The sequence below is a fragment of the Corvus hawaiiensis genome, chromosome 3 (assembly GCF_020740725.1).
Source record: "Corvus hawaiiensis isolate bCorHaw1 chromosome 3, bCorHaw1.pri.cur, whole genome shotgun sequence".
NCBI classification, from domain to species: Eukaryota; Metazoa; Chordata; class Aves; order Passeriformes; family Corvidae; genus Corvus; species Corvus hawaiiensis.
Window position 1 is genome coordinate 72,692,974 of NC_063215.1, and position 15,987 is coordinate 72,708,960.

Genomic DNA, 15,987 nt, shown 5'->3' on the forward strand with positions numbered 1-15,987 from the left:
CTAAAAAAGCTGCTATGTGGGAGTTAAGCTAAGTTTTTCCCTAATTTTGTCAGTGGGGCAAAGGAGTTTGCTGTTTTCTCATTTTTCCATTTGAATGAGTATGTACAGCTGAATGTGTTTTGGAGAGACTTGCTAATGATGCTGCTTTGTTGATTGTTAATCACTGTGCTTAGTTGTTAAATTTTGTACAACCCTATAGACCTTTTTGAAGTTACTGTCAACTAAAATGTTGGATTATTCGCTCCCCTGATTCTAGGTTTTGATTTTGGAGTGCGTCAAAATGGTGACAGAGTTAACCATGTCAATCTTCCACCTTGGGCCCGTAATGATCCTCGTCTGTTCATCTTGATTCATCGTCAGGCTTTGGAGTCTGATCATGTTTCCCAGACAATCTGTCACTGGATTGACTTGGTGTTTGGTTATAAGCAAAAAGGCAAGGCCTCTGTTCAGGCTATTAATGTCTTTCATCCTGCAGTAAGTATTTGTTTGTTCACTGTCCTTAGTAACTTAATGGGGGAGAGTTTGGTCTGGCTTGCTTGGAAAACAAGATCTCTTGCTCATGAAGTATTGAAGAATAAGAAAAGGCTTTAACCATTTCAATGTCGAACTGTAAGATCCCAGGGAGTATTGTGAGACTTGGTGAATTGTTGTTCCTCTTTCTTGCCTTGAGCTAGGTGTGGGGGATGATCAAGTCTGGGGATTAAACCCTGTGGATAGTTGTTTGCAGTGGCTTGCAGTAGTCTGATTATTTTAACTGTGTGTATCTGCTTCTGCCTAATTCAAAAGCCTTTAATTTAGGCAGGTGGTGCTGCAGCTTTTGATAGGACTAAAATAGTTCTGATTGTCCTAGGCTCATTGTGTTTTACTTCATACATGTCTTCTGTTCTGTCCCTCTAATGAGCATTTTTCTCTACAGTAAATTTAATTTCAAGTAAGTCTTCATTGAATGTAAAGACTTCCAGGGTTTCACTACTTTATTGTAACATGGATATCTTGGATTGTATTTTTTAGCTTCAATCCTTAATATCACAAGGTTTGCTCAGCAGGTAGTCCTGGTTTTAAATGCATTCAAATGTTTTGTGTTTTTAGTGTTTGTTTATGGCTGGAAAAGCGAATAAAACAGTAGTGTTTGGCAGTGATGGCTTTTTCAAGTAGCCATCTGAATACTTCCCTTTCTTTTCCTCTTTTTGTGCTTAAGTATTGTTTATGTTAGTATCCTGAGCTTCAAATGTTAAGATTGTCTTCATTTTTTAAAGTGAAAAGTCAAGGCCTTTGGTGTGACTGAGGAAAAGTGTGTGGTGCACAATTGGAGAGGCATGAAAAAGACAAGTAAAAGGAAATAATTTCCACTCTCTTGAAGTATGAGGTTTCTTTCTCCTTCCTTAGCCCAAAAGAGAGCTTTAATATGCTCATTAAAAAGAGGTAAAGGAAATAAACTTTTCCAGTTCTTTCCAATTCTTTTGTTTATCATCAGCACCCCTTCCAGTTTTGCAGATTGGTAAAGGTCTCAAAGAAAACCTTTTTGACAGAAATTAGTCATGGCATTATATGTAGGAGCAGCTTATATGATAATCCTTGAAGTGGTAGTTTATTCCAATGAAGAGGACGTGACAAGGTTACTGTTCTCAGTGGCTCTTTAATCATCAGTCACTGTGGGATGGCTTCTGGTCCACACCTTAAGCAAACAACTCAATATTATGCCTCTGAATTTGTGTGTACGTGTTGCAAAATCTTTCCCAAAGACAAACCTGACAAGCTTATTCTTGCCCATCCCCTTTCTTTTTTCCCTGTAGACCTATTTTGGGATGGATGTTTCTGCTGTTGAAGATCCTGTTCAGAGAAGAGCCCTTGAAACAATGATAAAAACATATGGGCAAACGCCTCGCCAGCTGTTCCATGCAGCACATGTTAGTAGACCTGGATCCAGGCTTATCATGGAAGGAGAACTTCCTGCTGCCATGGGATTACTAGTGCAGTTCGCTTTCAGAGAAACCAGAGAACACACTAAAGAAATAATCTATCCAGTATGTAATTTTCAGTTGCAAGATGGTTTAATTACTATTCATATGCTGTAATTATTGTACCATGTATCCTTGGTTTAGAATTTTCTCCCTAAAAGTGCTACTTGCTATATAGTACTGTAAAGAAAATACACAAAATTAGTAAGTGATAGTGAAAATTACTTTCATGGATTTGTAATATTTTGTGTAAACTGAGATCTGAGTTCATCTTGGTTTTGGCAAATAGGTGTTGGAAAGCATTTCACTTAACCAGTTTTATACTTTCAGTGATGAATTGTGGAATCTATGTGCAGACCTATAGCAGGCGAACACATACTGTGCTTTCTTCCATCCTCAGCTTTTTTACTGCCTGTAGGATAATTAAACTTTCTTCACTTCAAACACTTGTTTTTGCCAAAGTCCAGTCAGAAACTGAATCCTTGGATTTAGAGAAATCTTTATTTTTCACTAAACTACCTGAACTAGAAGCTTGCTGCCTATGCCTTTAAAGAGGCAGTAGAACTACCTTTAAGTTAACAGTTTAACTGATGGTACTGCAGTGCTTTGAACTCATCTTTCTATTGGTTTTAGAATAAATATTTCAGCTGTCCTTAACATGTGATTGCTTACAGGAAAGTGACATGAATCATTCTCCATTACTAATGAAATTATTTTTTTCTGAAACTTCTATAATTTTGAACCTTATCTATGCTTGTTTTAGAGTCCATTACCATGGATAAAAGGCTTGAAATGGGGAGAATACGTTGGTTCCCCAAGTGCTCCAGACCCTGTTGTCTGCTTTAGCCAACCGCATGGAGAAAGGTTTGGCTCTCTCCAAGCTTTACCAACTAAAGCTATCTGTGGTTTGTCCAGCAAGTTTTGCCTTTTGATGATATATAGCAAGGAGCAAGGTATGAATTTGTGCTTATTCTCTATATGCACAGTATATGTGAAATGAGCCATGGAAAAATTAAATCTAATGCTACTATTGTTCTAAGTTTAGTTGCTTTTGCCAAAGATTAGTTTATAATTCCATTAACATCTTCCGTGTGTGTGGTATCTTTACTGTGGATTTTACTTGTAATTTTCAAGTCAAAACTACAGTAGAGGCATTCTGTAATTAAGTTCATATTTTTCATTGAAGTGACTGAAGCGTGAGGATTTAATTTCAGAACTTGCCAGCAGATTGAGTCCAAGAACTGAAGAACAGCTGAAAAAACTCCTGTGGCAACAGAAAGGAAAACTTAGGAAATGGATTTTAGAGGCAGACAATGAGAAAAGTTAGCAGTAAAGAGGCAGAGGCGAAGGATCTTCTGCTTTCAGTTAAACTTCTTGGAGAGATTCTTGTTGAGAATATACAAGCAGGTTCTCACAATCTCTTTTGTTTTCTTGGTAGCATATTCTAGTGCAGGTTTTCCAAAAGTAAATCACATTTAATCAACAAAAACAAGTAACATTTTCCTTGGAGTTATGACCAATTGTTTCTCTAGCTGTTCTCAAGAGATGCAATGCTTCTGCAAAAAAGTTTTGTCCAGGTTGCAAACTGTCTTTGGAGAAGACCAAATGTTCATTCGGTCTCTGAAAACTGTGTTTGTTTATAATACATTACAGATTATGTAGCCTAATGGAAAATATCTTATTTTGAAACTTGGGAGGGTTTTGTATTTTAGCTTGTGATAAAATGTGCACCTGAGACTTTTGTTGTTGACTGTTAAAGTGATTGAGTCTTGCTGTGTGTGTGACACATCTTATGTGCCTTCCTTCAGGAGTGAGGAGCATGCACAGCACTGACATTCAGTGGTCAGCGATCCTGAGCTGGGGATATGCCGATAACATTTTACGACTGAAAAGCAAGCAAAGTGAACCTCCAGTGAATTTTATACAGAGCTCACAGCTCCATCAGGTAAAAAGAAGTCATTCCTTTGCTCTTCAATTTAATACTGGTAGTTTTAGTGGCTTGACTTGGCAGCAGTAGGTACTCTTGCTTTAGCTTTTTTTGGAGATGAGCATCCAATCACAACTCCTTTTAATCTTTTTGATTTCCTCTGGAATGTGTTCCTTATGGCTCCACTGTATCTTGTTCCTGGTTGTTTTCCTGTACTAGATGAAGATTCCTTTTGAATTTGTTCGATTTTTTGTAGATTTTCCTTCCTATAGACTATTGCTGTGGACTTAAAGTTTAAGTTCTGTCCCAGAAAAAATCAATACAGAAAAAAAATACAGGTGCTTCATGTTAGAAGAACAACTCCACTATAGTTTAGGATCCATTTGAAAAAGATTGTCTAAAAGATTGCTAGGGAATGCAGCATTATCTCCATCATATGCCAGTGAGCAGTAAAATGCTGCCAAAAAGATTTTTGGTGGCTGATGTAGTTGCAGATCTTGAAGTCTGCTCTAGTTCACTGCTCTTTAGCTGTGAATTTTAGGCTGCATAGAACTCTCTCTTTACTTTGTTTCTGACATAGTAACAAATACGATGTAGAGCAGCTGTATTTTAGCCCTTGGATTTCCTTAGTTTTTTAGGTGTTTTACATAGCTTTTCTTAGGATAACTAATAAAGAATCAGTTTGACCAAATGCTGTGCCATAATGAAACCAGCAGTTAGAATAGTTTTTCTGTTTCAATTTTTTCTGGCTTTGTTTGTCTTTTCAAGGTAACAAGTTGTGCTTGGGTGCCAGACAGTTGTCAGCTGTTCACAGGTAGTAAATCCGGTGTCATCACAGCATATATGAACAGATTCACTAGCAATACGGTAAGTTGCATTGGATGGAATTCATAATTAAGGGTTTAGGTGTATTCACTATTACAGTCTTTTTTTTTAAGAGGAAAAATGAGAAAGAGACATATTCTGGATAATTGCTAAAAAAATTACATGCATTTTTAGTATTTATTTTTAAAGGCTCCTCTGACATCTCAGCACATTTGTGTGTTTTTCTTAAGCTGTTGTTTACAACAACAGCCCTCATCACCTGAGTGCACAACGTGTACAGCTCTGACTGTGTTCAGGCCAGGGCTTGGAATTGAAGGTCTCTGCCACAGTGAAGCTCCCTGCATTAAGGAGTAACTTTTTCTCTGAAGGAGACAGAGCCTTTCAATGTTTTAACAGAAACTGTAGAATGCAGTTCTCCAAAGTAAATAATCATTCAAGTGCAGAAGGCACTTAAACTACAGAGAGCCAGGATGAATTCTCAGACAGTGTATGTATTAACCACCCAGCCTCTTTACTTTGTCATATTCTCCAAGGGGAAAAGCTGTGAGTAGGGAAGGGAGACAGTAACTTGCATAACTTAATCTGTTAGTGGAAAATACTGAGAATAGTAGAAACTCCCTTGATACTGTTTGCTAATAATCATGGTATAAATAGAAAAAAATAGAAAGCATAAATAGAACTCCAAATTAAAAATCTGATTCTGAGTTTTGAACCTTCCATCTGAAGCTTTCATACTTTGTTTAGCAGTAACTTCTATTCTCCATAGTTTTAACAAAGAGTAGGCAACTTTCCTAACAGCTCATTTTAGGTGTGTCTGCAGGATTACCCATAGCAAAAACTGAACTAAATTGATTTCCTAGATGTAGCTTGATACAGGCATTAGCAAACATTTGTAGCATTGTACTCCTTGATGCTCTTGAATCACTACATTAGCATGAGCTAGAGAGAACCTTGGTATGATCTGCTATGCCTACCCAGTTTTCCGTTTTCAGTAGTGACAAACAGCAGATGCTTAGACTAAGAAGAGCATAAACACAGTGATTTTAAAAAAAATTTTTCCCTTGGCTTTCTTCCAGTTTCTGGTGATCTGCCACTCATACTTCCTAAGCTCAGCAGCACTCTGAGTACAGAAAATGAAGTAGAGGTTGAAGCCTGCAAGCTTTAGTTAGTTGGATCTTAAGGCAGGCACCTTAACTGCTCACCAGAATAGTGAATTTGTAAATAATCTGTACTGAGACTTGGATTCCAGTTAATTTTTTTTAAAAGTAGAAATTAAATATACTTGCCTCCTGCAAAGCTGAAAAGAAACTCTAGTTAGTGGGGTTATGATTCTTGAATTCCTTCTGCTTCCTAGGAACAAGTGATTTTTGTTCATCTGCACAGATGATGTTCTTTGAGACCATTTTTGCTGAATTTCTCAGCACTGACAGTTTTATGTGCCCCAGGCAGAGGGACCTTGTGTCAATTTTGTAGCTCCTGTTGTTGAGTCAGTTACCCAAGTCAGGGCTGCAGGGAATGCAAATGTGCTTCCTGACATCTGCTCTGTATCCATCTTGTCAGCTGATCAGCGATAAAGTGAACAGTTTGTTTCAATGCAGTACTTGAAACATGAATATTTTGCCCTGTTTCACATTTGTATAAGTGCAATGCATGGGCATGAAATAGGTATCACGTAAATTGGATATGGGAACTCAAAGGCATGCTGTCAGAATTAAAGAATGCCTCCATGTTGTGCTTCAACGTGTGCTCTGTTTTTCCTTGCCTTACGATGGTCAAAACCCCGTGAAGTACTGCTTTGACACTGTGATCTGTGTTGACTATAAGTGACACCTGCATGACACCTTCAGCCACAGGTGTCTGGTTGTACATATTACTTCAGCCTTCACTTGCTGACTCTTAGAGGTGTCTTGCAAACAGAGCGCTCTTGAGGGACTTGTTTGAGTAAAACTGGGAAGTGATCACTTCAGTTCCCCGCTTGAGTGCTGTAGGCAGAAAGAGCTGCTGTTTAAAGGTAGGCACATACGTGCAGGTGTTCCCACTTCTAGATACCATTGTAGGGGTTCTCACCTAAAAACAGGAGGGAAGTAAGAATGGAACAACACTTCAGGCATGAGAAACACCTATTTCGTAACTTAATATAAGAACTTAATATAACTTTTAATACAGTTGGTGTTAGAATTCCAGCTTGTCTCATTGCAGTGTTGTCACAGTAAGAATCATAAGAATCATGCTATTAGTACGGTAGAGAGAAGCTGCTAAATGTGGGTGCTGCTTTCAGTTCAAGTGTTGAAATGCAGATCAAGTGTTAATGCTTTAAAGGAAGTGGCAGGAGCACAGTAAAAGGGTTATCAAAATCAGTTCTTCATAAAAACACACGTCTTGTTTGTTGCTGTTATAGAAAATTTTGGTAAATTTTCTCTTAACTGAGTAAGGATTAAAGAAGGATTTTTATATGTGAGGTGTCATTGAGAATGACACCTGGGTACTTTCATAAATGTCTTACATGGATGAGATGCTCAGTAGCAAGAGCAAACTAGCAGGTTTTTCTTTTTCTCAGACAGTGCATTGCCTTTTTCAGTATTACACAGATTATATTTTGTGCAAAGACATGTAGATTTTCTACAACCTGTGAGTTGAGCATATGTGTACTTTTATCTTGTCTGTTTGAACTTCCAAGGTGTTTTTGTAGACCTGCTATAGGTAGGCATCCTGTACCTTCATACAAAAATGCAGATGATGTGCTCTGACATGTGAGGAAAGAAGCAGAAAACTGTTCTCTTCCTTTACAAAGATTATTCTAATCTCTGTACAGCAAGTTGTCTTAAATAAAGCATTAGCACTGTGATTAAGCAGCTCTTTCAACTTAGCCAGTTTTCAGGAAGTTTGAATAATTTCAAATATATAACTTGAATAAAAAGTGTAGTTTGGTGTTAAATTTTGCTGCTTTAATTTTTGCCTAGCAATTTCTATATTTAAACTTGACTTCCTGCATGTTTTTCCAACTTGGTATCACTTAAGAACTTGGCACCAACTTGAGGAATTCCTAGTGTAATTCGCTGTTCAGAGAGCGACAACTTCTGAGCTGGGTTTTCCTTTTATGTTTCCAAGTGCTTCCACTAGATGCTAAAATATTTCCCTGTCATTTCCCTGTCGTATGGAAAGAACAGTCTTGCAGAAAACAAATCAGCCAACTTCAAGGTGTGTAATTGAGTTGGAACTACAGTGGTTTTTCATTTCAGTTCATTGGATCACATCAATATATTTGCTGAGGCTAAAGCACTGGAAGCAAGAAGTTGAACATTAATGATGTCTATGTCTTGTCAGTGTTGAACATAATAAAGCATGAACATAGTTGCTAAAATGATATTAAAAGCAATGGGAACCATCCTTTGAAATTGACAAATTAAACTAGGCTTATCTTTTTTAAAGAAAGAGACATTAATTTTCTTTTTCATGAGATTTTGTTTTATCTTGCTGTTTTTCAGCCTTCAGAGATAGAAATGGAGTCACAAGTCCATCTGTATGGACACACAGCAGAAATAACAAGCTTGTTTGTGTGCAAACCATACAGTATAATGATAAGTGTCAGCAAAGATGGAACCTGCATCATATGGGATTTGAACAGGTACAAGTTTGTATGTAACTCCTTCCATAGCTTTCTTATAAATGCAGGTTTTCCCACTCTTGGGTATCTTTGCCCTTTTGAAGTTGAATTTGTTCTGTGTGTATCTTATTGTGGAGTCAAACCCTTACTGTTTTTTCTCATAAAAGGTGCTAAAATTTTATAGTGAATATGAAAAATATCATAGTTGAGCAAAATGTTAATTGAAATTAATGTAACTCTTTTTAATATTTTACTCAAAGGACCTTTTCTGCATTTGAGTCTGAAATTTAGGCTTGTTCCCTTTGTTTTCTTCAGGCTGTGCTATGTCCAGAGTCTGGCTGGACACAAGAGTCCTGTGACTGCAGTTTCAGCTAGTGAAACCACTGGTGATATTGCAACAGTTTGTGATTCAGGTATATTTGTCAGTCAAGAGAGCTGTTTTGACTTGCAGACCCAATAAATCATGAGACTTGTAATTAAATTAGTTACTGAGTGTGTATTAATCATCTGAGGATTCATTCAGTCATACAGGAGCAATATTTTGCTTTTTTTTACATAGTAACATACAAATTTTTCCAGAAGTGATTAGGCAGGTGTTTGAATTTAATGTAGAGATACGAAGGCCAACAGCTTGTCTCTTTATAAAAAGACTTGAAATTTCAAAGATTCCTGGGAGACTCACACTTTTGTGATGTTGGCTGTGTTCATTTTAACAGAGGTTTGTTGTCAAAAGTTTTTCAGGGGAGTACAGTGTATTACAGAGCACGGGCAAGGGGTATTAAAGGGCAAGGGGACATTATTCTGGCAGTTTCAGAAACCTAATATTTAGATTTTTAAACTTAAATGGACTTGAAAGTCTCCAAGTCTATAGCTCACAAATTAATTTTTTTTTCTGAAAAGCACTGTATTCTTTAAGTAGTAAGGGAACATTACATTTCCTTTTAAGACAAAAGCAGTAATTGGGTTATTAGTTCTTTGACAGAATCAAATAATGCCAGATAACCAAGTAAGAGAACTGCTTGCTATTTTTCAAGTGTTTTGCTTAAAATGCAAGGTGAGGTATGAGAATCAACTGCTTAAATAGCTAGTATAAATGCTATCTTAGTGCCTTCACTGTTAGTACATGAAAATTGGTCATTAAAAGTAAATTCATGTAGTGTTTTGTAAGTAAAATGTTCTATAAATATGATGTGATGGCTTCTAAATCACTGCAGTGGCTTGGTGGTTTGCGTGCTTCCTGTCACGGAGAGAGAGAAGTAATTGCAGACATCACTCAGTCATTTAAACCTTATGAGCTCTCAAGAAGCTGAATTCTTTGCACAGAATATTTAAGTACTACAGACTTAACTGTGGTCTGGTTTTATTTTTTTAATACTCCCATGCTATGTTTTGTTGCAGTTGGAGGAGGCAGTGATTTGAGACTTTGGACAGTTAATGGTGATCTTGTTGGACACGTGCACTGCAGGGAAAGTATTTGCTCAGTTGCTTTCTCTAACCAGCCCGAAGGTGTGTCTGTCAATGTGATTGCAGGGGGCCTTGAAAATGGAGTTGTAAGGTAAGCATTTGAAATGTTTATTTATTAAAATGCTCTATAACTTAGGCTCACAGTTCGAGAGCATGTAGCCAAACATCATGCTGGTATTTGGCTTTAAAGAATGTGGACAAGCTGTTACTCAGCTCCCAGTCTTAGCAGTTGCTAAACAGATTGTTTATCACTGAAATATTTGTAAAAGCAAGTGTGAAGAAAAATGCCTCTTTCTTTCAGACTGTGGAGTACATGGGACTTGAAGCCAGTACGAGAAATAACATTTTCAAAGTCAGCCAAACCTATTGTAAGGTAAAAAGATCTTAAGTATAAAATGAATGCATTTTTCTCTTTGGGGGAAAAAAAACCAAACCCACAAACAAAGCAAACCCACAACAAAATAGTCTTGAGTTTTGAACATGAAAATAGGAGGTAAACACCCATGTCTAAAAAGAGTAATACAAACCTACTAATTATTCATGAAAGCAAAGTGAGCACAAGTGTACTGTATTTGTAATGACAGTAATAGCTAGCTTCTGCTGCTGGCAGATGGAAATTAGCAGGATTCCCTTGAAAACAGAATAAAAGCTATTCCTCTTGTTTTTAAATTCAGTATTTTTCCTCAGAAGCTGCATTAAAATGAGATTAGCTTAACTTTGTCAGACTTAAATAGACGGAGTGTTTCTTCCTCAAAATTAAATGAAAGTACTGCCTTTTCCCTCACCCTCTTTTCTGATACTGGAGGGAAATGGTGGAGAAAGGGGTAAACTCAGAGTAGCCTGGAAGCTGCCATTTTGGAGGGCTTGTGTAGTTAGTTTTCTCTAAGTCCCCTTGATTTATATGAGCAGAGTTCTTGTGCGAAAGTGTTTTCAGAACACAGTCAAAGGATCGAGTCTCTGATATCCCCGGTGGTACAGGAGTCTGCACAGAGGGCTTAGAGTTATGCCAAAATTTTATCATCTTAATGTTAGCATAGTAACAAATGACTGAAAAATTGTTTTGACTGTTGGTGAAATACCATTTAAATGGTGAAATACCATTTAAAATCCAAGCTACCATTTTTTTTTAGAAATTAAAAATATAGCAGTTATTGTCTTTTTTACTTCCTTTGAGCAGTATATTTCACAAAGCTTGTTGATGACGATTTAGTAGCTATTGAATAATTTAAAGTTTCCTGCTTAAATGTGACAGAAAATGGATGCTGACCTTCATGCTCTCTGACATTACCCATGGCAAGGGTAATGGGCTTTACTAGCCTTGTTATGGCTCAAGAAATGCCCATCTGAACAAAAGTCCTGTGCTGTGCCATGAAATCTGATGGATTTAGTTTCTGCCTTTGTCAGCAAAGCAAGTTGAGAGGGCACTGAGCTCTGTTGTAGAAAATCCTTCCTATCAGGAACAGAGGGGAAGAGGGTAGGATTTTGCTCCTGATCCTGCCCTTTTTTCTGACACTGCAAAGAAATGAGTATTAAACCACAGGGGATGTTGAAGCGCTGGCCAAAGCTGTAGTTCAGCTAGTTTGGGTACGAATGGATAAGCAGGTATATGCAAACATTGCTACGCTAATGTAGGCTCTGAGCCTCCCCTGACAGCTGGTCTCTGTTGGCTGAACTCTCATGGGCTTTTAATGTCTTCCAGCACTATAAATAGCCACATCTGGTATAGACTCTTTTCTTGTTTTGCAGCCTTACGTTTTCCTGCGATGGTCATCACTTGTTCACAGCTAACAGTGATGGGAATGTCATCGCCTGGTGCCGCAAGGACCAGCAGCGCTTGAAGCTGCCCATGTTCTACTCCTTCCTCAGCAGCTACGCAGCTGGGTGACAGTGGGTCTGCTGCTAACTCATGTCTCTGATGCACTTTAATCCAAGATAGGTTATAGGATCTCTTATTTAACTGGACTTTGAAGTACTTTGAATGTCTCTAGAATGACTGAATAGAAGGGGTGTTTTTAAAAGAGCAGCCTGAGGTGGTTGTAAGATTGCATATGTGCATGCACAAACTTGAAGCATATCCAGGTCAGCAGGAAGCTCTGGTCATATTATCCAATGCCAGCAAAGTGACTAATAAATGCTCAATGCTGCAATATAAAACACCAACAATATTTTTTTAAATCACTTCTTGCACAGAAGTATTTAAAAAAAATTGATTATGCTTATTCCCCCCTCTTCGTTTGTAAAATATCAGCAGCATCAATTCTGTAAATATCTATTCAAATGTCAGCATATGTATATCTGATTAGTTGAGTGTGGTACGGTTAGCTCCAGGATAAGCAATCCAAAACTTAAAAATCAATGACCACTTAAAATTGCTTTTTTTGAGAAGCAAAGAACCTAGTAGGTGCTTTTTGCACCATTTATGGTATTGTAATGCTAAAAATTGAATTTCTGTTATCTTTATATTTGTAATTTTTGCCATCTTCTCTGTTAACGTAATAGTCTTTGCAATAGATGAAAGTAAAATATTTGTCTTAGTGATGGGCAGACACCTCATGGCATCATGAAACACACTGGTTAGATCCCAGTGCAGTGTGAACTGCCTAACTTTGTGATAGTTGGCTATCGCAGTTCTGTGGAAGAACATCTATTATGTACACACAGACCTTTTCTTCCAGAACTCTGAAAAGAGGTGTTAAAGAAGGCATAGATGTGCTCCTGCTCTAGTGTCATTGAGGTTCAATACACTGTAAAATGTTTGAATCTAACTGGTTGAATAATCAATGTTCACAAGCATCAGATGATTTGGAAAGGTTTACACAGATACACTGTGCAAATTTGTTGTGTATTCTTGGGTGCTACTTTGAGGGGAAAAAATAAGCCGCTCTTGTGAAAGGCTTAACAAATTTGAATTCTTAGGCCAGATGAAAAATTAGTATTTCAGCTGATGGATTAGAAGACCTCTAAACCTGACACCGTGAGTGAGTGCCTACTAGTCATGTGAATGGTAAAGCAAGAATGCTATTCAAGTCTGATGTAGTTACATTTTCCTTTTAAATTGCTTTGCTTTTTCATCTCTGACATCTTCTGCTATTGCCATTCAAACTGCTGTATCTTCTCATGTTTAAAGCTCATCTGCTTTCAGAACACTTTATGTGAAATTGTCAGGTTGTGACGAAGGTGACGCACACACACAAGCAGTCTTCACACTTCTTTTGAAAATTCCAAATAGTCTTCAGAAATTCTTGAGACCTGGTTGAAGAACTTTTCAAACTAGAAAAAACTAAGAAAAATATTCTCATAGTTCATGACACAAAGACTCATCATTGGCTCAGTTAAGCAAGTGACTGCATACTATATGGATTGAATTTTAAATTGCATATTATTGTAGCAGCATTGTATGGGATGGCTTTAGTCATATTTTTCTGTCTAAATGTTAATGTAAGGTCCAAATACAGACTGAAAAGCTTCCTGGCTCATGCTGATGTGATGTGCTTTGTTTAAGAGAAAAAAGACCAAACATCATGGGTTTGGGGTGCTTTTGTGCTCCCTGTTTTGGGGTGTTGCTCACAAAGGCTTATTTTTTTATAAAGTAGAATTCCACTTGTTACAAACCGATATGCAAAACTGCTGGCCTTGTAAAGAGTGCAATATTATATATTTTTATGTAAAAGTGAAAATGATTTTTTGAAGCAAGGAATATTTATTCAGCTTAATATTCTGGAACTATTAAAATAACATTGCAATAGTGTCTGTGCATGGTGTACTTAAATTTCCTGTAAATGTCACATTCCACACTGTATTTGTATATACACTGTCACATTGTTGGGTAATAAACAGATCTTTGTACCAAACCATTCTGAGATGATTAGAAACACGTCTTTGGCTTAATTGCAACTTCCTTCTTTTAGGGAATTTTTCACACCTTGCTCCAGATTAGTCTGCTGATTCCCATGTCTTTCATATTTTAAAAATCATGAAGTGGGAAAGTTGTTTATGGACTACATCCTGTGTCTGTTAAACTGAAGGGGGTAAGACAGTGTAAGACGGGAAGTGGGAAACGCTGGGCATGTCACTTTGCACATGTGGGCACATGTCCTTCCTTCCCATATGATGCATGACTAGAATTTGGATGAAATGATGGCTCTCGAAGCAGAGCCATTCCCCTTCCTTCCATCTGCCTTCTCACTGAAAACCTGTCTGAGCTGCAAAGGCAGAAAAGCAGCTTCTCTCTGGATTCTTAGAGAGGTGGAAACTGCAAGACTGGGATCTCGGGAAGGCATCTGACAGGATGTGAGGCTCTTTCTCTAGAAAGCCAGGATTTGGGAGAGGTTCATGGGGAAAGGCCTATCTGCCTGATTGCAGGATTCTGGGGTAAACCCAGGCCTTTATGTTCTGGTAGTGCAGAGACATCATGAGAAAGAAAGGGGAGGCAATAGCTGGGTATTCACCTGTGGTAGGAAGAAGGAGTCTCCAACCCATTACTGAAAGGCAGCCCAGATCTTGCATTTAGAGATCCAGTGCTTAGACAAACCCATGACACTGAACAGGAGGAAAAACAAAACTCTGAACTGAATTAAGCAAAATATAATAATAGAAGATAACTTAATGGAGCAGTGGGGGAAGTATCTGGCTTGCTACTAACAAGCTTTCAGTTTACCTTTTAATTTCTTCATGCCTTGTTTTGCTCAAGGCTATATTGGGGTTTTTTTCCTTCTTGCATATGAAAATGGAAGTCATGCTTCCATATGCTGCTAGTCTATCACAAAAGCAATCAAACAATTACTGTTTCAAAGCTCTGCTTGCCTTGAAAAATATCCACTGAAATATTTAAGCCTCTATACATGCAGACAGTTTTTTTTTTTTTTCCCTTAGCTACTGTAGTAGCTACTTAATGCAGTAAGTTACAAACTACTGACAAATGGCCATTGTTTATATTAGCCATTACTGCTCTGGAGTGGGGTCAGAAAGGCACTGATTTTGCTTCTGGGTTTCTGTAATAGGCTCTATTGTGTACTTTGCAATTTTGAAAATGGATTAAATGTGGCTGCTCTGATTAGACTCTTCTTAAACTATTCTGGACTACACACCAGAAAGGAATTGAGTAAAACAGGAGCTTGCTTACTGTTTCCAGCTTTGAGCTAGCATTCCCAGAAAAAAAAAAATTAAAATCCTGATTCTCTAATGCAATTGACTGAAGCCCATATAAGACTCATTAGGGGCTAGTTTGTGTAAATTCAAGGAATAGAAATTTGTGTTAGTTTTATGGGTATTGCCTTCAGAATCTGTAGGGGAGACTCCTGGTTGTGGTGGAAGGTAAGAGTTTGCAGATTTAAAAGAAAGCAATTTAAAAGAAATATCTCTGTAATATATGATGAAAATATGTTTTAAAACAGCCATTTCCCACTTTTAGATTTTAGCTTAAGTCATAAAATTGTTAGAATCCAGTGGTAAAAATATTGGGAGTGACAACGGTTTCATGATTAGAACCATCTAACAGGTGTTGTTTGTCTAACAGCGTGTAAATCCTTTGCCTATGAAATGGGGCCTTTTGTAGGCTGCTGATGTGGTTGAACATGAATGAAAGAGCAGCAGCATAGGCCAGTGAGGTTTCCATCAGTTTCTGGAACTCTGGTTGTAGGAAGCTTATGAACTTACCTATTTCTATTTAGTGATATTTACCTTCTTCCTGTTGCATCTCCTTCTGCCACGCCACTGTCCCAAAAGCCGTTGACTCCGTCTCAGAAGAGGCTGCCTTTGCTTTGAAGCACCTTTAAAAATAGGGCTCTTCCTTGTTCTCTTTCATATAGAAAACAAATGTTACTTGGAAATTCTGCTCCATTATCATGGAATGCAAAATAGTGCTGAGGGCAGGGTAGGAGAAAACCTACGCCTCTCCAGAGGGAACAGCCACCTTACTGGGGAACAAATTATTGAGACTCTGGCGCTCCTGCCAATGGGTTTTTGCAGCTGACAAAATTTTCAGTTAAAAATGTTAATTGGCACTTTTAAATGCTGCTGATCCGTACAGCTTTTATAGGGAGAAGCATATAAAAATTGATCTATGAAGCTGAATTGTATTGTTCTGACATAGTAGCCCTGACAAGGTGAGTCTAAGCAGCCCCTTTCCCCCAGCAGTTCCATTCCTCATGGCAGGCTTTTTACTTCATCTTTCCTATGTTCGCTGTGAGGGCGGGACAGGCACTGTGGGC

The 15,987-nt window shown here is 37.8% G+C and overlaps 1 protein-coding gene across 6 annotated transcripts in view; it reads left to right on the forward strand.

The window, feature by feature from the left end:
• Window positions 1-13,629, forward strand: part of LYST (lysosomal trafficking regulator) — a 78,957-nt gene extending 65,328 nt beyond the window's left edge. For all 6 annotated transcript variants that reach the window (XM_048296532.1, XM_048296537.1, XM_048296536.1 and 3 more), the window contains 10 exons: window positions 257-474; window positions 1,794-2,024; window positions 2,722-2,911; window positions 3,767-3,903; window positions 4,654-4,752; window positions 8,196-8,335; window positions 8,630-8,727; window positions 9,713-9,869; window positions 10,080-10,151; window positions 11,525-13,629. In XM_048296532.1, coding sequence (XP_048152489.1) covers window positions 257-474; window positions 1,794-2,024; window positions 2,722-2,911; window positions 3,767-3,903; window positions 4,654-4,752; window positions 8,196-8,335; window positions 8,630-8,727; window positions 9,713-9,869; window positions 10,080-10,151; window positions 11,525-11,663 — 1,481 coding nt within the window. In that variant the 3' untranslated portion in view covers window positions 11,664-13,629. The remainder of the gene's footprint in view (window positions 1-256; window positions 475-1,793; window positions 2,025-2,721; window positions 2,912-3,766; window positions 3,904-4,653; window positions 4,753-8,195; window positions 8,336-8,629; window positions 8,728-9,712; window positions 9,870-10,079; window positions 10,152-11,524) is intronic.
• The last annotated feature ends 2,358 nt before the right edge of the window (window positions 13,630-15,987 follow it).